The sequence below is a fragment of the Trematomus bernacchii genome, unplaced genomic scaffold (genome assembly GCF_902827165.1).
Source record: "Trematomus bernacchii unplaced genomic scaffold, fTreBer1.1, whole genome shotgun sequence".
Classification (NCBI taxonomy): Eukaryota; Metazoa; Chordata; class Actinopteri; order Perciformes; family Nototheniidae; genus Trematomus; species Trematomus bernacchii.
This window is the reverse complement of record NW_022987973.1, coordinates 18,039,628-18,062,125: the sequence shown is the minus strand read 5'-3', so window position 1 is coordinate 18,062,125 and position 22,498 is coordinate 18,039,628. Positions and strand designations below refer to the sequence as shown.

The following is a 22,498-nucleotide window of genomic DNA, read 5'->3' as shown; positions in this document are numbered from 1 at the left end:
ATTTTTCACCACATTTTATACTTGACATTTACTTTAATAACATATTCAGCCAGCAATTCGTTGGACAAGTACAATACTTATTGTTCTATATTTAAGATTAATGAACAAAGTATGCCTTTGCAAGAAGGTCACATTTCGACATTTTTTCCACTCTTTATATTGTATCTCTTTTTAGTTAGTTCTGGATATTCCACAATTCAGTGTTGTACAGAATAAACATGTTAGTTTTAGAGGTCACAGAAGATAATAAGAGTTAGTGAGGAAGTCTTTGGAGACTCACCAGCTACAGTAAGTTTAAATATATTATGCATCATACACACACTTCACAACTCTCTGGAGGGTTTTCTTACACATCAAAGCACTTCCTCTTTCTGAAATAATGAGGGAGGGGGAAAAAGTAAAGATATCCTCATCAGACATGTCAGTCTCCCACCAGCAACCCTCAGTCTCAAGTTTTATTTTTGGAGAAACTACAGTGTGGGCCACATGCTCAGCTGGAAGCCAGATAAAAAAAAACCTTTGGGGGCTCCAGCACGGACATTTGAGATGCTACAGCACCAGCCCAGCTATAATAGGAAGAATAGTACATGGTCCAATCATTTTGTTCCATGTACTCACCTAAAGCATCTACACCGCGGCACCCTCTTTTTCATTCACACACTCGCAGAGTTACCATGGAAACAAGAAGTCTTCTGTTCTAGCATCCTTACAAAGTGCTGCAGCCGAACAGACCAGCCCGCCTCAGCGCTCCTCAGATGCAGCATTGTCAAAACCAGCTGCAGTTCATGTTTCTTCCCCAAATCTTAAAATAGATATTTCCAGCATACAATAAATGACATAAACTTTTTTTTTTTATCCTTGAATCCCAATTACATACTCGTGTCCCAGATGTCACTGTTTGTATTCCCTGGATAAAACCTTCAAAAACTAGGCTACGCCTATGGTGTTCACTCCTTTGATGTCTGAATAGACCACACAAAGGGATTATTAGCATTATGTTCCTCTGTTGGATCCAGCTGCAGCAAGAGGCAGATTTTCTAAAGAAGCATGAGTGTTAGTCCTGGAACAAGCCAAGGATAATAAGTCCAACAGTATTCATCCAACCAAATGTACTTAACTTCTATTATTAGGTTGCAGAATGCTGAACAATGGCTGATATAATCTTCCACAAAGGATTCGGATCAGAAAAGTCTATGCTATTTGGGAAATGTATAAAAAAAACAGCAATGCAAAAAAAGACAGTGCATCATGCAATCTAGGGCTGAGTGCAATATGTTAATTTATCATCTTACAATGTAAATATACAGTGAGGAAATCATATTCACATATTATGGTAAACAGTCGCCTGGATTTGATATAATAAAGTCAATTTGAAATAACTGAGGCAAATATTCCACAAAAGATCTGCTCAGACATTTCACTATTGTCTTCATTCGAATACTCCACATGTGTGTCCATGCATGTAAGCATAGTGTACAGCTGTACATACTTCTCTATATTTTCACTTAAAACTGCGTTGTTCATTTTGCACAACAATTCTTAATTAAACCAGAAAAATACTTGGTACATTTTATTTAATAAGTTCATAATTCACACAGGAGTAACAAAATAAATGCTTTACCATGTTGTCATTTCATATAGACTATTAACTGTATTACAAGAAAACACGATATATTTTGATGTGTTTTGTTATTGAGACATGAAATTACCTGTATGAAAATAGATCCCAGCCCTAATGCAATGTTTATTTTTGGAAATATATTGTTATTTAAATGATTTTACAGAAGTATTCTTTTAATCTTTTAAACATGTCAAGTCTTTTGTCACTTTTGAGCTAGAACAACAGCGTCTTGGCTATCAACATGGTATTTACATATATTTTTTAAGGGAACTTTGAGGCTTCATAGAACTTACTGATAAAGAAAGACTCTGATATTTCACAAACACTTGCCAGGATGTTTATCTGTTCATTGCTCTAGATATGAGAAATAATCTGCTGACCAGGTGCTCAAGCATATTGCATGCCTGGCATGTAGACGGGTGGGGACAAGGCTCATTTTTTATGATTAAAATACATTTAAAGATGTATCAGTTGTGAATCACAAAAGGAAAGATTAATCAAATCACTCCAACTGGGTGATTTACTCAACCAGAAAGTGCTGTTTGGCACTATTATTAAAGGGCCCATGTCATGGCCATTTCCACTGATCATAATTCCATTGTTGAGGTCTACTAGAATAGATTTATATTGTGCAATTTTCCAAACTCACATTGGTTTCTCATACAGCATCTCTGTAAACTACGTGTATTCACTGAATTTCACTCTCTGCCTTTAACGGCTCGTTGTAGCTCCAAACACAGCCAAACTCATCCTGAGCACACACAGTCACAGCCGAAGTAAAAACAATAAGTGTGGCTTGATATTGAGTAAGAAAAAGGTTGATAAACGCTGTGAGAATGGGTCTGCATAGAGAATTTCGCCGTGATCCCAACTGTCTGTTATCAGCCTGCAGCCAGGGAGGAGAAATCAGCTGAGCTGCCTGCTCCCTGCACACAGATGTGTGTGTGAGGAAGTCCGTGGATTGGTCAATTTGGACCAATCAGCGGGGGCTTAACGTAATGGCTCCGCGGACGTAACGTAACGGCTCCACGGATTGGTCCATTTCGTTCCGGGTACCGCATGACATCATGCCGTACCCGGAACGAAATGGAAGAATCAAATGGACAATGACGTATCTCCAACGAGGCGTTTTGGGGAGGTATTTTCTGTGTTAGAGTTTTACTCGCTACAGGGTGTACTTTGAGGGTTTGTGACTCTGCACACCGTTTACATGCATAAAAACCTTCATAACACACAAGGGGACGGGTAATAACCGGAAAAGCATGACATGGGCCCTTTAAAGTCCCACTGAAAGCAGCTCTTAACTTTCAAACCTGTTGTGAGAGGCATCCTCCAAAACAATGCATCCCATGGAGAGAAACACAAGGATCAAGGATGAGAAGATGAATACAGAAATGTTAAATATATTTTTTATTTGATTATTTAGTTTTGGCTAAACTTAAAATAAAACAGAATGAGGGAGAGCAGCAACACTTTTAAGAAGGTTAATTATTAATATAATGATAAATGACACACGTGCCCATGCATGGGGATTTTAGCTTAAATGGCAATTAAAAAACATGCAGGCTTGGGAGTCTATAAATTATTCTACTGCCCTCTTACAATTGGAGGCCTAAATACATATGACATACATGCATACGCTCAGCTCACCAATTTTCACTGCATCAATTACAAAATAGCTTGCCAATTACTTTTCATTAAAAGAAAAATCTTGAATTCCAGAAATTCCCACTGTGCTGTCTGTAGGTTATTCAAATGATTCACCATTCTGTATCATCACATTAAATATGTGCTACAAAAGGCCTCACCTCTTTGTTCAGGGACTGTATGTTTTAGAACAACATCACTGTTGAACCATGATGTTGTGGCTGAACCTGATTTGCATGAAATTATGAAATTAAACAAAGCGCTGCCGGCAAACACTGTGAGACCTCATGTTCATGCAAGAATGCAACTGGACAACCACCAAGTTAATTTTCAGATAAAATGGTGATTGATTAAGAACTGACCATCCGGCCAGCATCTGTAAGTGAGTAAGTGAGCACAATTAAGGACTCATAGCCCACAGCAGTGTACAGCATCACAGTGGAAAAAGGACACACGGTTGCCTTTTGATTTGCTTTCAAACTCTTCACAGAATTCCTGTTAAGACTGAGAAACTGTGGCATTGTTTATGAGTAAATGACTATTCATTCATCCTCGGCTCATTTCCATGTAGATATATGAGTTGGACTGCAAGATGGCACTGATATGGAGAAAGAAAATAATGAAAGAGATAAATGTAATGCAGATGATGCCAAAATTGTGACCTTTGATACAGCATCATTCTTTTTGACTTAAAAGAGAGTCAAGAAAGAGTCAACCTTCTGTGCAGTTCTCCTCCTCCTTTTTGTTAAATTAAAATGCCACCAGCAAAGAAAAGTCTATTCTGGTTGAAACGTTTTTTTGGGGGGCCTTTTTTATTATTTGAAGCAAGGTCTGAAATAAAAATATGCCTTTAAAGGTGGGGTAGGTAAGTTTGAGAAACCGGCTCGAGATCGCTAGAATTTGGAAATACACAACCGGAGAAAATCTGCCACTTCCTTATAGAGCCCCTCCTCCAACACACACGAACGTGCACATGACCAATGAGGGCACGAGATAAGTTTGTGCACAGATGGAAGGCTGACAGGCAGGTAGGCCATCCAGTTATTTTAGCCGGGCCGGCTACAATAATTGGTCGTGCTTTTTACAGTACTACGGCTTCCACAGATGACATTTTTTTATGGATTTTTTGTCAAAGCACTTAGATATTCATTGCTATCGGGATGTTAAGAGCATTCCATGGAATATAACAAAAAGTGTATCTCGAGCCGGTTTCTCAAACTTACCTACCCCACCTTTAAGAGCAATGTGTCCTGTTAAATCAATGTTTCAAATAGTAAATGTTTTTATAATTATCTTGCGGAGAAGTACAAAAAACGAGTACTGAGCCACAAAATAATCCTCCAGCCAATCAAAAACAGGGGGTGTTGCTCGTGCACAGGACAGGGGAAAGGCCATGGATGCGTACGAGAAAGGCACTCAGGGATATTTGGAGGAGGGTAGGTGTTTGGAAGTAGACTTTAAATAGTAACAATCTGATATAAGACCTACTGTGGATCTTGATCACCCAGAGTTACAAGCTATACAATATGTTCACACATATTCTGCTCCAAGCAAAATATCTATTCTCCAAATAGTGATCTCAACTCTGGTGCACACACCACCACATTTACTGACACTGCATATAATCCCAGTTTCACAACCTGCCCCGATCTCAGGATAATAATTTCCAAGTGCAACATCCATCTTGGTGACAATGGGCTTTGTACTGGCAATCAAATGCTAACTTAACAACCACATTTTTAAGCTATGAAATGCACATTCAGCAATAAGAGAATCACACAATATTGGCAAACAATAGCACAATTTATGTGAAAATAAATAAATTTGCTAGAACCCATGGACACTGAGTGGCTACTGAAGTCAACTTTCAAACAGCACCTTTAAATGATGCATTGAACCTCTTTGGGTTTATTAGATAGATGTCTTACTTCTCCAGCTGGAGCCACCAACTGCTGTTTCTCTGGGCTTGGCTAAGGCATAAGGGAGGTAGGCTTGACATAACCCCGGCCCACGAATGTCTTACTTACTGAGTACACTGTTAGTGTGGGAGGGAGCCTTGCTTTCAAAGTGAAATTTAGCTTACACACTATACGATCATTTATAACGTTAATTAATTAAATGCTTCTAAAAATAAAGTTGAGTATTTTCGATGTAATAAAAGGCAAGGATTACATACATATTTAAAATAATTCCTTGTCAATTTGTTCAACCTTGAACAACCCTTGAAATCCTTCATCCTAAATAACTTTGTTTATTTACCTCAAACATTTGGTAAGATTGCATTATAATCGAGATAATTTTAATGTATTGCCAGGAAAGACCTAGAAACATTCTTAAAAAACCCTGTGCCAAAGCTATTGTGAAAGTCTGTACTGTGATAGCTTAGCAAAAGCTGCTGTGAAAAGGTCAGGCCACAAAGTCAGTTCACTACCAAAGTCAATGTTGTTTCCTTTTAACCGTGAACACCTCTTCTCCCTTATCCTCTAGGACAGAGGTGTCCAAACTACGGCCCGGGGGCCAAATTCGGCCCGCAGGCCATTTTGAATTGGCCCTCAGCTAATTCAAAAAGTATTATGAAATATGGCCCACAAACGAAACTTTAGCTTGTATTGTATTGTACTTCTTAAATATGTGAACATATATTACACAGTATTCACGTGTTAATAAGCCCACTTTCAAATGAATTCCATCAATTAAAGTTGAAAACATTTTCTAACAAATCTAAATTGATAAAAAAAAAAGCCTAATCACTTATTTCCATAACCAGCTCAAAATATACCCTTCATATTTCCCCTTATGAGCAATCTGAGGCTTCTGTTTTAAGGAATGACCAAAATATAATAAATAAATTAAACCCTCTGGAGAGCTGTGATGTTGGCTGTTTTTTTCTTAAAGCATATTCAAGTATAAAGCATAACTTGCCTACATTTGATTGATTTTGCTAACTCATAACTCAATTTATGAGGCAATTTACCTCACCTCTAGTAATTGACCCAGCCCTTCGTATGTTTTTCTGTATGTGGCCCACGGAGAAAAAAGTTTGGACACACCTGCTCTAGGACCTTCACAATCACAAAAATGACTTCAATTACTCTGTCTGATCAGAGTTGTGCTCAGGATGAGATAGTTACGTATGCAGGGAATTACAGGGTGTCATCAAAATGCCATCTAGGAACATTTTACATCATGTAAAACTGGCATGCTAAATGGCATTGATTTGAAGAAAATGATTGAAAATGGATTAAAGAAACCACAAGGAAACTCAGATAACGCAGGCGTCCGCGAAGGTCAATTCCACCATTGAAAAATAATACATGCATGTGTCAGCTCTCTTATTAAGATCTAATCCAAGTTCTTATGGGTTCTTCCTCGGCCCATGCTTCACTCTTTAACACTAGAATCGCCAATCGGGTCAATTTGACCCAGAGCTGTGTAACTTTTTTTCAATAAAATATTAAAGTCTTCCAGTCCGTGACTTTTCCTGAAAGTGTGTTATGTAGCACCCTATGTTGTTAAAAATGGTCAATATGAAGTCAGATTGAAGAAATCTCCCAAAAAATTGCCATTTATACCTATTTCCGCCCAGCGGGTCATATTGACCCCACCCCTTTTCATATAAACATGACGTGTTGCTATAGCAACGCCTTTTGTCTACTGCGGTTCCTTATAGATTGAGAGATAGATTAAGAGAGAGAGAGAGATAGATAGATAGATATATTGATAGATAGTTATAGATAGATAGTTATAGATAGAGAGAGAGAGAGAGAGAGAGAGAGAGAGAGAGAGAGAGAGAGAGAGAGAGAGAGAGAGAGAGAGAGAGAGACAGAGACAGAGACAGAGACAGAGACAGAGACAGAGACAGAGACACAGAGACACAGAGACACAGAGACACAGAGACACAGAGAGACACAGAGAGACACAGAGAGACACAGAGACACAGACAGTCTGTAGTGAAGGAGTGCGCTCCCGCTCACGGGAGACTGCTCGCGCTGCGCTCCGCAGCAAACAGCTGTGGGGCGAGTTGAAAGTACGTTATGCTGGCCGCGGTGTCTAAATAATGCTTCCGGGCCAGCGGGCCATTTATAATGTCGAGCCCTGAGAGTCCACAGATTATATTGGTATACGTTTCATCCCTGTGCGATCAAAACTCACTGTTCAATAAAAGAACATTTTACCTTGAAAATCAATGCATTCTAATAGCGGGTCAATTTGACCCAGGTGGCGGTTTTAGGTATAAAACATCTCTGGCGGTTCTAGTGTTAAAGGAGACATGTCATGCTTTTCCGGTTATTACCCGTCCCCTTGTGTATTATGTAGGTTTTTATGCATGTAAACGGTGTGCAGAGTCAAAACCCTCAAAGTACACCCTGTAGCGAGTAAAACTCTAACACAGAAAATACCTCCCCAAAACGCCTCGTTGGAGATAAATCATTGTCCATTTGATTCTTCCGGGTACGGGATGATGTAATCCCGTACCCGGAACGAAATGGACCAATGCGTGGAGCCGTTACGTTACGTCCGCGGAGCCGTTACGTTAAGCCCCCGCTGATTGGTCCAAATTGAGCAATCCACGGACTTCCTCACACACACACTCAGGCTGCGTTTCACTTCTCTTATTTTTCATTTCCTCGCTCCTCGGTCTCGGTCTCACCGGAAGTTGATTTGTCTGCGCCATCTTGAGTAGCGTCCCAATGGCCTTATTTTTGCCGGAGGACCGAGGAGCGAGGAGCGAGGAGCGATAATGGTGGAGCTATAATCGAGGAACCACCAGACCATCCTTCGATGAAATCCTCAGACACTCGCCCCGCCCCCTTACTGTGTATCGCTCACTGATTGGACGATGCAGCGCATGCACTGATCTGGTGCTTCTTGACATGAGAGCAGTTTCCCAGCGGAGTGAAGAAAATACATGAACCTCACGGGAGTCACTCCTCAGTTCATACTGTGTTTTGTTTCAATGAATGCATCATTCAGTTACAAATATGTGATATATCTGAACAACAAAGTGGTCAAAAATCATTTTATTCATTTATTGGAAACATTTTCATGATCGCTTTTTTCGTTTTACATTTTCATTGATTGTCATTTCCATTCAGTCAGTCATTAAGTGCTATTTAAAATGTTAATTTGCTACTTATCCACACTGTGACGACCCCTGCCTTGTTGTCTCCTGTGGTGTGCATGGCCCTTTAATGTTTCTCCTCTGCTTGTGACGCCCTGATTGGGGACACCTGACGCCCTGATTAAGGACACCTGACGGCTGGCGGAGGATAAAGAGGCCTGAGGCAGAGTCTCGATCTCTCTCTCCCGCAGAGGACCTGACCGCGGAGCAGCCACGTCGCTTAGCCTTTTTGCTTTTTCTTTGTGTTAGTTTTTTTTGGTTTACGTTAAACTTTTGTTAATAAATATATTTTTCATATATGTTCTCGTCCTTCCCACGCTTTTTGTTATGGCCAAGAGCCAGGCCATGACAGAAAACACAAACAAACAAAGTGTGCAATCCAATGAATGTTAATCTAACTGGGTTTTGATAGATAACGGTAACACTTTACAATAAGGTACACAAAATGTGCTTAGTTACTGCTTAGTTACTGAGGAACTACTAGATAATTAATGGTTAGTTAATGAGTAGTTCCTCAGGGACTGCGATTGAGGAACTGATGGTTAGTTACTGGTAAACAGAGTGGGGGGTACTGTATTAACGAATCATTCGTTAATGGTTACTTAATGAGTAGTTCCTCAGTGACTGCGATGGATGGTTAGTTAGTTACTGGTTAACAGACTGGGGGTAGGCTACTGTATTAATGAATCATTCGTTAATGGTTACTTAATGAGGAGTTCCTGAGTGAACTAATGGTTAGTTACTGGTAAACAGACTGGGGGTTACTGTATTAATGAATCATTCGTTAACGGTTACTTAATGAGGAGTTCCTGGGAGACTTTGATTGAAGCAATGGTCCGCTGCAGCAGGGCACTTTTAAACCTGCCATCTTCGGCTGGCTTGGGTCCCACACTGGATCAACTGGTGGAGGTGGATCCGACTGTCGTTTTACTGCTTAAGTCATCATTATTTACCTTACCATTACTTAGGCCGTTTGGGTACGGTAAACTCAAGGAACGCAAACAAAAACAGTAGTTACCCATTACCTAATGATTACCTTACCGTTACTAAAACAGTAGTTACCCATTACCTAATGCTTACTTTACCATTCCTTAAGCAGTATGTGTCCCCTCAAGTAAAGTAATGCATCAAAAACAGTAGTTACCCATTACCTAATGCTTACTTTACCATTCATTAAGCAGTATGTGTCCCCTCAAGTAAAGTAATGCATCAAAAACAGTAGTTACCCATTACCTAATGCTTACTTTACCATTCCTTAAGCAGTATGTGTCCCCTCAAGTAAAGTAATGCATCAAAAACAGTAGTTACCCATTACCTAATGCTTACTTTACCATTACTAAAACAGTAGTTACCCATTAACTAATGATTACCTCACCATTATTTAAGCAGTTTAACAAACAAACAAACCCTGTGCACTCAAGTTTACATTTTTATTTAAACAACAATCCAAAGGACACTAATAACAAAAACGAGGTTGCTTTCAGAACTTGTGAAAGTGGCGTATGTCATGCAGCAATCTGCCTAAGGGACCATCTTTGTGTTTATTTGCCAGCCAATGTGTCCACTCGATCAAAGCAAGATGACTCTTCAGAGTCTTCACTGTGCGGTTTCCTCGCAGTCTCCAGACCTGTGACTTGTAAGTTGACCAAGCCCGCTCAATGTTTTGGGTGTGGGTTCACAAATGAACGGCTGTGGTTCACAAATGAACGGCTGTGGTTCACAGAGAAATGGACAAAGCCACTTTCTGCGATTGCAGTGATGTATGCCCTCCACATGTCCGTTATCACCGTGGTCCCTTGGCGAACGTATTTTGTGACCAGAGGAATTAAGTGGCGCCTTGATCTTTGTTTCACCAGCCTCAGGATAGGTCTTCTCCTTGTTCCTCTGATGCCCAGCATACCAAAGACCCATGTTCTCCTCCTCCACGTAGGACCGAATCTTCCCCTACCATACTGTAATAAAGCAGTGAAAAAGGACAACAAAATTATATAAAAATAAACATCAGTAATTTCAATTGATAAAAAGTCAAATGTGTTTGTTATATGCGTTCTTTTACTATTTAAAAATATTCACTTCCTTTCTCAAAAAAGAAGAGAAAAATATTAAAATGTAGTGGTACAAACAGAAAAGGCTGTTTAATTTTATTAAGTTAAAGTTTGCTTATTTTGCTGCAAGAAATATGAAAAGGTAAGATAGATATTGGAATTAGATGATATATAAATAGATTAAGCACTTTTAAAATGTTAGTAATAAAATGTAAGAATATGGATTTATTTCCTTATTGATTAATGATCTGATTGGATGAGATACTTCTTAGCTTCTAAATTTTTTTTTTCTGTTATTTGACTGTGTATACACTGTGGAGCTGGCTCTCTCTAATGTATACTCTGTCTTGGAAGCCTAAGCACGCCAGTCATAAGGGTGTGAATGACACAATTATAAAATGACATTACTTTGCTCAGTCATTTGTTAATCTCTGACCTTAAAAGATATGTTATTATTTCACCTTGAAAAACAAAGTTTTTAGTTTTAGTGAGGCCAAAGGCTAAGGCTCTGTAGTTTATACACACCTTCCTTTTGTGGTAGAAGTTGCTTTCGTCCAGCATGACAAATTTGTTTGGTCCTCCAAGTCTCTGCTTTCCCCTCCTTTCTCTCCTCCTGATTGCACTCTTGCAGACCTTCCTCAACTTCTGCCTAATTGTTGACAGCGTGCGACTGCTTCCTGCCACGTCATCCTGCAGCATGTCAATTTGCCTTAGCTGCAGTCCCTGGGAAAATCTGTTAAAGATCAATATAAAATTACTAAATATGAACAAAAACATATAAAGACGAACGCATTCAGCACCAGTGGCTAATGTATTAATTATATAATTCACATTAGACATTTGTTATTACTCAAAATTAAACAGAATATTTTAATGTTGCTAATTAATTTTATCTATCAAGTTTCCCTATATCAGAGCATCTACGCATGTATTTTTAAGCTATTAGAATAATCACACATTTAAACATTCTGAACCCATTTTTTTGTTGAGGAACATTTTGAATGCAGGAATTTTACTGTAACAGAGTATTCGTACACTCTGGTACTTCTACTTTTACTCTAGTACAAGATCTGAGTACTTCTACTCAAGTGCAATATCTGAGTACTTGTGTTTTACTCAAGTACAATATCTGAGTACTTCTACTTTTACTAAAGTACCCGATCTGAGTACTTCTACTTTTAATCAAGTACAAGATCTATACTTATACCACCTCTGTTTATAGCCTATGAAAACATTTGAAAACGAAGGCTAAAGCTAATGTTAGCAGATAGTGACAATGTATCCTAGTTAGCTAGCTCAACGATTCCTTAAATAATATTGCGACAGAAACATTTTTTTGTTCACATCACGCTCTGCTGCTCCAACAGGGAGCTCTGCTCTGAACACCCGAACGGTAAGGCGATATGGGTCCGTTCTTATTGTGCATCCATGGGTAAAGGTAAAATCTTTATATATACAGTCTATGGGTAAAACGCATGTAGTACTGAACACGTAACATGAACGTGCCGGGCGGCGCGGTCCCGTGGGTTAGATGCGCGTTCATAATGCCGAGGGAAATAACTCTCGAATATTGTCATCAGAGTCCGGCGCAGTTTGTTTGTAGCCTTTATTTAACCAGGTGAAAAATCCCATTGAGATCAACTATCTCTTTTTCAAGGGATACCTGCAGTTCCTGGGGGCTTGGTGTGAAAGCGACGCCAATGTGCCCCGCCACACCTCCAAGCCGCCTGCGTTGTGAATTGCCAAATAACTAGCATTTAGTCCGCTAGCTCAATGCTAACATATAATGGATAACGGAATTGACGCGCTAACTGAAATTAGCATTTAGATATCGGCAATGTCAAACAACAGTCAACATCCTTAAAATAAACGTAATACTTACAGGCATTCATTTGCTGTGCCATGAGGAAATGACTGATATTATTGATGAATTAATATTACCTGTAAATGTATTTCATCCAGCTGAACAAGGATAATTTGCTCCTCTCAAACAGGGACAAACACCTCACTGACTTCTTCGTCGTTTTCCCTCTGTGTCTTTTACGTCGGCACTTCCTACAAAAGACCAATCGTAAATTCTTTTTTCCTGATAAAGAACTTATTTTTGTAACATGACATATCAGTAAACAGAGGAAGTCATCGTTAAAACCCGTGCTAAAAATGTAAGACTTACCACTGCAGTCCGTTGACGTTTGAGTGTTTCTCCAGTTTCCTCCTCTTTTTGCAGAGTTTGCATTTCATTTTTCCTTGAAGCAATTCCATTTTCATTAAAAGTCTGTTTGGTGTGCAGTGTCATGATAACCTAAAACCATAGACTACTGCGGCGTTACTACTGCGTTACTGCGGCCCGTCCACAAACCCTAACACCCAGCGTAGTTCAAGATGTGCTGCCGCTGCCGGGCCAGACCGGAAGTTGAAGCACAGCGAACTCCGCCGCGGAGCGCACTAGCGCCCTAGCACCCTGATCCTCATTTCTTGTTCACACGATTCAAACCAATAGTTTTGATGTTTTGAATCAGGTATTTCATCTTCCTTGTTAAATTGACAAAGCACAGCTTCTGTATCTTCACTGATATACAATTAAAATATTAAAACCGTAATAAAGTGTTAATGCGCTGCAAATCGGGATCTGGCTGGAGCACTACGCAAGACACGCCCCTTCATAGCATTCACGTGCTACGATTGGCCATGAGCCTGTCACGTGCATCTCGGCTGAAAATGGACATGAGGAGAAGCAAACGAAAGAAGATGGGGTCCCGCAAGCGTTTGTTGTCAGAATGTAAGTATGAATTGAAATTTCTTTTTTATTTGAAAAATTAGTAACACTGCTTCGCGAAATCATCTCAATTGACACATGTATTACACTTTTTGTTCTGTGCTATCTGATTTGAGGTTGCTAGCTAAACCACGAGGACCCACCGTGACACAGTTGTTACATAATAATAATAATAATAATACATTACATTTATAAAGCCCCTTCCTGGAGCTCAAAGCGCTTACATGACATTTAAATGTTCTGTAAAGTTCCTTATACAGCTTTAGACTTGTTTTTATCTCATAAAGTCCTTAAGTGACACACCCTGAACAGTCTGGTGGGTCATGTGCTGGGCTAACACATGTGACAGAACTAGCTACATTTCAGAGGCTTGTTTTTGGTTGCTAAAGGTACAAATCAAGCCATTTAAGAATTAAAATGCTTACATAAGATGTCCTTTGTTACATTTAATCTGTTAACATTTCTTGATCAAATTGATATGAAACAAATTAGATAAAAATCGCTGTGACACTGATGTCACATCGGGACATTAACCTTAAACTTTCACAGTAAATCTGGAGTAACACATATGTCACAATTAGAAATATGATTATGATCTGCTCAGTTAATTTAGCTGATCCAATTATATTTAGTTAATATATTCTTTATTCTTCAATTCAAAGAATGTTCAAACAAATTTAAATCAAAAAATCCTCCTCATTCATTAAGTTATAAATAAGAGTTACTTTACCATTAAAGTTCAATGTGACATTGTCAGAAATGTGGTCTATTTAGTCTAAATTATGTTCCCCTTAATTTCCCCAAAAGTAGAAATGGGTCTGGGTTCTTATGGGTTAAATTAGTTAAATTGTTAAATAAGTAAATGACATTAGGGCGCTAGAAACGAGAGTATTTTATTTTAACACAGCATTGTTTTTTGCGTTCAAAATTAAAACAGGCTAACCTTTTAACGCTGATTTGGGTGACTTGTGTAATTCGTGGAGAACCGAAGAGTTTTCGTTTTGGGGGTGTGGGGGGTCCGACTCACAGACTGACGGACAACGGAACGCCGCTCCAGCACTTCAAATATTGCAGTACCCATAAGGATGCCTTATACATGCCACAGTTTTTGCGTGGCTGTGTCTTTAGTTGTAAGCCCATTGGCGATCTGTTGTTATTAGCATCTGGTTAGCTAGCTAGCTATAAAGAGCTTTTTCTACAACCAGGTGGAAGAGAGCTCTCTCCTGACAGACTGAGAGGCTCAAATAACCTCAGCTCAGTGAGGTTAAGGCACACCTTGATATGATCATTATAGTTAAAAAAGAGACTAAATGAAAAACAGGTATAAAATACTTTGACAGTAACAAAAACGTTTTTTAAAATAACAAGAATACAGTTTAAAAGGGGAGTGATTTGTAAAATATCCATAAAGAAAAAGAGAAATCTGCTTACAGGTCTGTTTCATATGGGTGTGCACCAGATTGATGCATTTAACTTCAACATTTAAAAACAAATTTGCACACATCTTGTGTCCATATCTTTCTGTTTTGGTGGTCATGCCACAACCGTGTATGCATGCATGTGCGAGTCATGGTAAAATATCTGGATTAAGAGGTTGCTTTTTCTTTGCACAGCATGAAAGAAAGGCGAAATGAATGGGCTGTGATTTGAGTATTTTTAAGCAGAAATTGAGTTCAATAATTTGTACGGCCCTTGGAGAAAGTTGTAAAAATTGAAATGGCCCTTGAGAGAAAAAAGTTCCCCACCCCTGATCTAAATAATAATAAAAACCCTTGATTTGTAACTTAACATCTCTGTCTCCTATTGATCAGAGTATATTATAAAGAATAGCCAGTTAATTGAAGCATTATAGCGCAGGCCTTTGTCAGATGGTATATTACGCTGTTTTTTCTGTTTCGAATAGTTCTCTCTTTTTTCACCATACGTGTGTTTGCATCCCTGAATATAAGTAGGCCTATAATGTTAAACAGAACATGCTGTGATGTCGCTCTGTTCAGAGTGACACCAGTGTTTCCAAACAACTCCATCTCTGTTGGTCTCTGCACGCTCACATTAACCTGCAGTTAAAACAGGGAGAGCAGCTTCTCCAAACTGTTCCATTTAAAGGCTGCTGAGACATGAGGATGCCAGGCTAAAACTTGGCAATATTGATGCGTTATAAATTAGAAACGGAGCAATCTCGATATAGCGTTAAATCCACATTGTGGATCGTCTTATCAGTTATCTCTATTAAACATGATTGGATAAAAGTAGAGCTGATTGCCCAAACCTAACTTCTGTATATAAAGGTACACACCCCAAAACACAATAACTAACATTTAAACATTACTTTGAGCAAAGCTACACGACTAGTAATACCTTTACACTACACCAATTCATTACACAATTTTGTATGTAAGGATTACACTACCACTATATAACACTAGTACAAGAATATTATCAATACTAATAAACCCATATCCAAACTGATTTCTGCACTACAGACATCATTAGGATAGGCAACAACAAAGTACTGTTGTTAAATAGTTAAATATTTGTCTTTTTTTCTGTTTCAGTCCTGACCCCAGAAGACGCCATAACCCGCTACAAGCGTGTTCTTGAGGCGGTGAACAAGGGCAACAATAAAACGGCGGCTTACAGAGCGGTAGGAGTGGACCGCAAAACCATTGCCGACACTGCAGGAATTGCAGAACTGCATGCCGTGAACCCGGGCATCTTCCAAGATATCCGGGGAACACTGAAGAAGGAGGAAACCCTTCTCCGTTTCTCGGAGATGTGTAAGTCTGCCATAAAGGACCAACATTTAGAGGGGAAGGTCCAGGACTTAAAGACGAATGGAGGACTATTATCCATTAATCCAAAGGGGAAGTGAGGAAGGAATGGATGTTTTTTTGCTTTGCACTTGTTTTTAGTTTTTTTTTATAAAAAGTCGTTTTTATTTACATTTTTTTATTTTTTTATGTTCATCCTTGTTTCAATAAAAATGTAAAACTTCAGTGGCTGTAGATCCGTCATTGTCATCAACAGTGTTTGTTTGTTTGTTTGTTTGTTTGTTTGTTTGTTAGTTAAACTGCTTAACTAATGGTAAGATAATGGTGAGGTAATCATTAACTACTGTTTTAATAATGGTAAAGTAAGCATTAGGTAATGGGTAACTACTGTTTTTGATGCATTACTTTACTTGAGGGGACACATACTGCTTAATGAATGGTAAAGTAAGCATTAGGTAATGGGTAACTACTGTTTTAGTAACGGTAAGGTAATCATTAGGTAATGGGTAACTACTGTTTTTGTTTGCGTTCCTTGAGTTTACCGTACCCAAACGGCCTAAGTAATGGTAAGGTAAATAATGATGACTTAAGCAGTAAAACGACAGTCGGATCCACCTCCACCAGTTGATCCAGTGTGGGACCCAAGCCAGCCGAAGATGGCAGGTTTAAAAGTGCCCTGCTGCAGCGGACCATTGCTTCAATCAAAGTCTCCCAGGAACTCCTCATTAAGTAACCATTAACGAATGATTCATTAATACAGTACCCCCCAGTCTGTTTACCAGTAACTAACCATTAGTTCACTCAGGAACTCCTCATTAAGTAACCATTAATGAATGATTCATTAATACAGTAACCCCCAGTCTGTTTACCAGTAACTAACTAACCATCCATCGCAGTCACTGAGGAACTACTCATTAAGTAACCATTAACGAATGATTCGTTAATGCAGTACCCCCCAGTCTGTTTACCAGTAACTAACCATCAGTTCCTCAATCGCAGTCCCTGAGGAACTACTCATTAACTAACCATTAACTATCTAGTAGTTCCTCAGTAACTAAGCAGTAACTAAGCACATTTTGTGTACCTTATTGTAAAGTGTTACCCTACAACAGATGATACAAATGTTTGTGTCAGTAAATGTGTACTAACAGAGGCGGGGGTGTTTGTGAAAACAACGGGGACAGAGCTGGCTGCTGTCAGACGATCAGCTGTGCAGCGTCATCACAAACAGACGTCGCTTCACGTGACGCTCCGGAGGAAAGGACGTCCCATTGCTCTTAAAACTAATTTCCCTGCTTCTCGTGGTTTCCTTGCGTCTCTCCATGCTTCCCAGGTGGGAGGGACTAGTCGCAGGGAAACGACGCAAGTGAGGGACGCAAGGAATCCATTTAACCGAAGTGAAACGCAGCCTCTGTGAAGGCAGCTCAGCTGATTTCTCCTCCCTGGCTGCAGGCTGATAACAGACAGTTGGGATCGCGGCGAAATTCTCTCTGCAGACCCATTCTCACAGCGTTTATCAACCTTTTTCTTACTCAATATCAAGCCACACTTATTGTTTTTACTTCGGCTGTGAGTTTGTGTTCAGGATGAGTTTGGCTGTGTTTGGCTGTGTATCGCTAAACAAGGAAACAACACCTCCACGGAGCTCAGCGCGATTCACAACGTCCCAACCAATCAGAGCACTGTGCTCATAGGGAGGGTTGGAGCTATTGGAGCTACAACGAGCCGTTAAAGGCAGAGAGTGAAATTCAGTGAATACACGCAGTTTACAGAGATGCTGTATGAGAAACCAATGTGAGTTTGGAAAATTGCACAATATAAATCTATTCTAGTAGACCTCAACAATGGAATTATGATCAGTGGAAATGGCCATGACATGTCTCCTTTAACAAAGTTTCATGAAAACCAAGCCAGTATAGTTATTCCATATTCCTGAGAAACAAACTTAAAATATAACCTCCTCGGCGTAGGTAGAACTGCTCTTTGTTTATTCTTCAGAGAACATTTTAAACAATGTAATGGGTAAACACATTTCTTATGTTCCAAATGGAAAAGCACTCTACTGTCTTTGCCACCATGTTCCTGTTGAATTTGTTTGCTGGCTAGGATGTGCAGGAAGACATGTGTGGCTCTTGTGTTGTGTAGCAGGCTGCTGTTTGACCTGATTCGACCATCTGCTCTGCCTATGACAGAACGCTGACATTTCGGCTTTTTGCGGAATTTGATAAGCTGCATCCAAATGAAATCTCTTTCTAAGGAGATGGATACCGGAACAGATGCTGAAAACACATCTGTCTGTAATGCTATTCCAGATTTGAACACTCAACAATCCTTCAACAGGAATAATCGTATATACAATTATATATATATATAAATATATATATACAGTACACAGGATGAATTGAGTGCAACCAGTTTTAAAGGTAGGGTAGGTAAGTTTGAGAAACCGGCTTGAGATCGTTAGAATTTGAAAATACACAACCGGAGAAAATCTGCCACTTCCTTACAGAGCCCCTCCTCCAACACACACAAACGCGCACATGACCAATGAGGGCACGAGATAAGTTTGTGCACAGATGGAAGGCTGACAGGCAGGTAGGCCATCCAGTTATTTTAGCCGGGCCGGCTAAAATGATTGGTCGTGCTTTTTACAGTATTACGGCTTCCACAGATGACATTCTTTTATGGATTTTTTGTCAAAGCACTTAAGATATTCATTGCTATCGGGATGTTAAGAGCATTCCATGGAATATAACAAAAAGTGTATCTCGAGCCGGTTTCTCAAACTTACCTACCCTACCTTTAAAGGTAAAAAACGGTCCAACAAACAGGGAACAGGTAATTGAAGGAATCAGTTGCATTAAGGCCAACACAGCAGGATTCTGATCCTGTACATTTAGTAAAAACACTTGTGTGTAGTTGGACCTTTGGTATTTAAGGCTTTTAACAAACATTCCTTAACATTCTTACAGAAATAACAGATTGTCTTCCATTGGCATCCATTAACCTTAAATGAAAAATAATTCTATGTCACAGTTATTTCAGTTTTTGAATTTCTGTGTGTGTGAAGCGAACTTTAAAGAACAAAAAGAGGGGGATCAGTGACTTTAGTGAGATGAGTCATGGTTCTCAATCCCTTGCCTTTGTGAGAGATCTTAAAGTCTACGTTTGATCATTATTAGAAGACCAAGCATCAAAGGTGCAGTGGCACCCTATTGTTTCTTAGGTCTTTCTTTCCTTCTCTCTTTTCTTTTCATGGTCTGTGCCTTTAGACATTTTCCCAGAAGACATTCTGACACGCACAGATGTGATTATTAATATAAATGAGGGACCACATTCAATTTGGATGGAGCAGCACCAAAATGTCCTCAGACCTAGACGACAGAAAAGGTGGTTTGCAGAGGACCCCTCAAAAATGATGTATTGTCGTTCTATTTAACGTTGGGAAATGGTTGCACATATCATAATTTGGTTACATTTCTAGGTATCTCTTTGACAATCATGAGGTCGTATGTAGTTTCTCACTAAATGTGAATTTATTTGGCCCACATTCAGTTGTATGATTTGACCACAAACTTGTGTGTTGTAGTAAATGTACATTATTTTCCGTCTTGATGGAGATCTCTTTCTCTTTCAAACTTAATCAAGAAGTAAATGAATGGAAAAAAATAGATTCTTAGGGTCCTGGGTAACTAATTTTGAATTATCGTACTTTAAGATTCTCAAAATCACTGAAACAAGAAACCAAATATTTAAAAATCTGCAGCACATTATCGTTACTGTAAGTAAAATACTTTATTTTCATTTTTTTAGGGCTGAGGATGGGAATGTGTTTTCTAGCATGCAACTGCCAGCACTGTGGAGAAATTAAGCTCATTCAAGGGTAACATTTCAAATGACTCAAATGTATCATTTCACAGGTTTAACCTCCTTCAGTTAGGCAAACTACTCTCATATCAACTTAAATTAGTGCATTAATATACTGTCTGTTCTTGGATTTGTTATTGCTGCAGTTCACATTTTAACTGACTTATGATAATGACATGACAGACGATGTTTTGGAGTGGATGTTAGATTTATTTCCAAGGTTTTGCTGTACAGAATATCCAGGATTTTACATCACATTCAAAGATAACAATTGCCCAAAGGCCTGCATTGCTTGCATTTTGTGAAGTTTTTGAGTGCATAACAGGAGCTTGCCTGTCAGTAAATTACACACGGTTTGTGAAAACTGGGTCAGAATGAGGCGAAAGATTTGAAAGTGGAAAATGTGCACCTATGCTTATTAAAGCCTGTCAAGCTATGTGATTGATTGAACTACACAACGTGTCTAACTTGAGGCAAAGAACATTTATATTTTTTATATTTTTAGATAAAGATATTTCAGGTAGCATTACATCGATTGCTCTCAGAGAACAGTGGCTGCCAAGATGTGAGAGATTACAGATGTAAAGATTTTTTTAACCAAATATTTATTATTCACATTGCCTCCTCACACGGCTTATATGAATAACTTCATTGTTAGGAGAGGTTTATATAAAAATAGGCCATACCATAGAGGTAAGCATTACCCTTGACTTGCTTTTTAAACTGTGATTTGCACAGTGCAGCAGGCTCCCTGCATGGGGGAAACACTGTGACAACTTCAATGACTCTGCTTTTACCTTACAGACATGTTCTCGTACTTTCTTTTATCATCAAATTATCCTCGTTCAATATTCTTAGAGTGTTTCTTCTCTATTCTTTCCCTCATTGTTTTGAGGTGATGTCACCTTGACATGAAGCTATAACATATTGCATTCCCCCTGCCGTTCTATCTGTAGGCTGACCTGTGGGTCGCAGGAAATTCTCAACGGGGATGGACTCGCAGCGGAGCTTCTACCTTTATCTAATTATATGACAGCTTCAAGAGAGGGAGAGCTGCTGCTTCACGATCCCTTGATGGAGCCTAATATCCCATTCCTTTTCATACCGAATCTTTTTGTTCAAAGCAGCCCTTTAATGCTCGCTGCGCCCTCATCACCCAGGAACTGGGAGAGAGGGAAGAGGCACGGGCATGAGACTTCAAGCTCAAAAAATAGTGAATAGTTAGCTTCTCCAATCGTACCTATTGAAGGATCTGTCAGATAGATTGCATCACTTCGTGTTTAGGCCCTTCCTGAAGATTGTTCCTGTGCGAAGCCCTCTGTGGCTCAGAGTGTCAGATGAGTGTGTGTACGTGTGTGTGTGTGTGTGTGTGTGTGTGTGTGTGTGTGTGTGTGTGTGTGTGTGTGTGTGTGTGTGTGTGTGTTGGTGTGTGTGTGTGTGTGTGTGTGTGTGTGTGTGTGTGTGTGTGTGTGTGTGTGTGTGTGTGTGTGTGGTTGGTGTGTGTGTGTGTGTGTGTGTGTGTGTGTGTGTGTGTGTGTGTGTGTGTGTGTGAGATTTGAATATCTTTGATCTTTATCTGAAAGCCCAGTTAGATTTATATCAGAATTTGCTTTATGCATGTCATTAACACAGTTAGTAATAATTGATGTTTATGATACAGAATGGTTTCATGTATACTGAAAATCTTTGTCTCTGTGTTGCATCTTTTATGAAGGAGGAATACAGTTATTTGGAGGCATGTTTACCATCAGAACTGATTCATTTGTTCCCTCTTACCTTTTTAATTGCTTTCATGTTCACTCACCGACGCAGAATGAGGCAACTCACAGAATACATGTATGTATTTTCAGCATTCCTCAATATCAATTGGCAAACTTTAAATATATAGAAAGATATTCTCAATTAGTGTTTTTAAATGTGATATGTAAAGAATTGTACTAGTTTAAGCGGGATATCTAGTGTAACATTTATTATAATTTACTTCAACAAGCTGGACCAATAGGAAAAACATGCTCTTACCAACACACCAGAACAAGACTTTAGAACATTTTGTCCACTTTGACTAAACTAAAACCACATGTTCTATTATGGCCAATATTAGGCTGCCATTCATCACAGATTGAGAGCTGAGGCCTGTGAGCATTCACACAGTAAAGTAGACCTTCATTTTTTACTGTCTGTCTATAAAATGCTTGCTGTTTAACGACAAACAACAAAACGTTTTAATAGCTGTATCAATATCTTTCAGGTCATACGGTATGACCCAGTCACTCCTAATTTCATCTCAGCTATTATTACTACACTGGACAAAAAGGACAAACATAGTTTTATTTGAATTTAGTATACTTCTATTGTTACATGGATATTTTTATGAAAACTCAGATGTTTATTTAAAACATTTTTTATTTTCAATAAATTCCATGTCATGTGACCTGGTAACTCCAAATCGATTCAGCATTGTATAACTACAATGGACAAGAAAGACACACCACTTTTTATTTAAATGTACATGATTTTAGATGAATATTTGAGTTAAAATGCAGCATATTTATCTTGAAAAGTTTCATTTATTTTCACTAACTTACATGCTACTTGTCCTGATTTACCCCCAATCCATACCCCATAATTACTGCAGTGGAAACATAAAGA

The 22,498-nt window shown here is 39.0% G+C and overlaps 1 protein-coding gene across 1 annotated transcript; it reads left to right on the top strand.

Annotated features, from left to right (window-relative positions):
• The first annotated feature begins 13,085 nt into the window (after positions 1–13,085).
• Positions 13,086–16,265, top strand: LOC117471740 (coiled-coil domain-containing protein 106-like). The gene is made up of 2 exons (XM_034116949.1): positions 13,086–13,214; positions 15,767–16,265. The coding sequence occupies exons 1-2, from the start codon at positions 13,124–13,126 to the stop codon at positions 16,081–16,083; spliced, it is 408 nt and encodes a 135-aa protein (XP_033972840.1). The 5' UTR covers positions 13,086–13,123; the 3' UTR covers positions 16,084–16,265.
• The last annotated feature ends 6,233 nt before the right edge of the window (positions 16,266–22,498 follow it).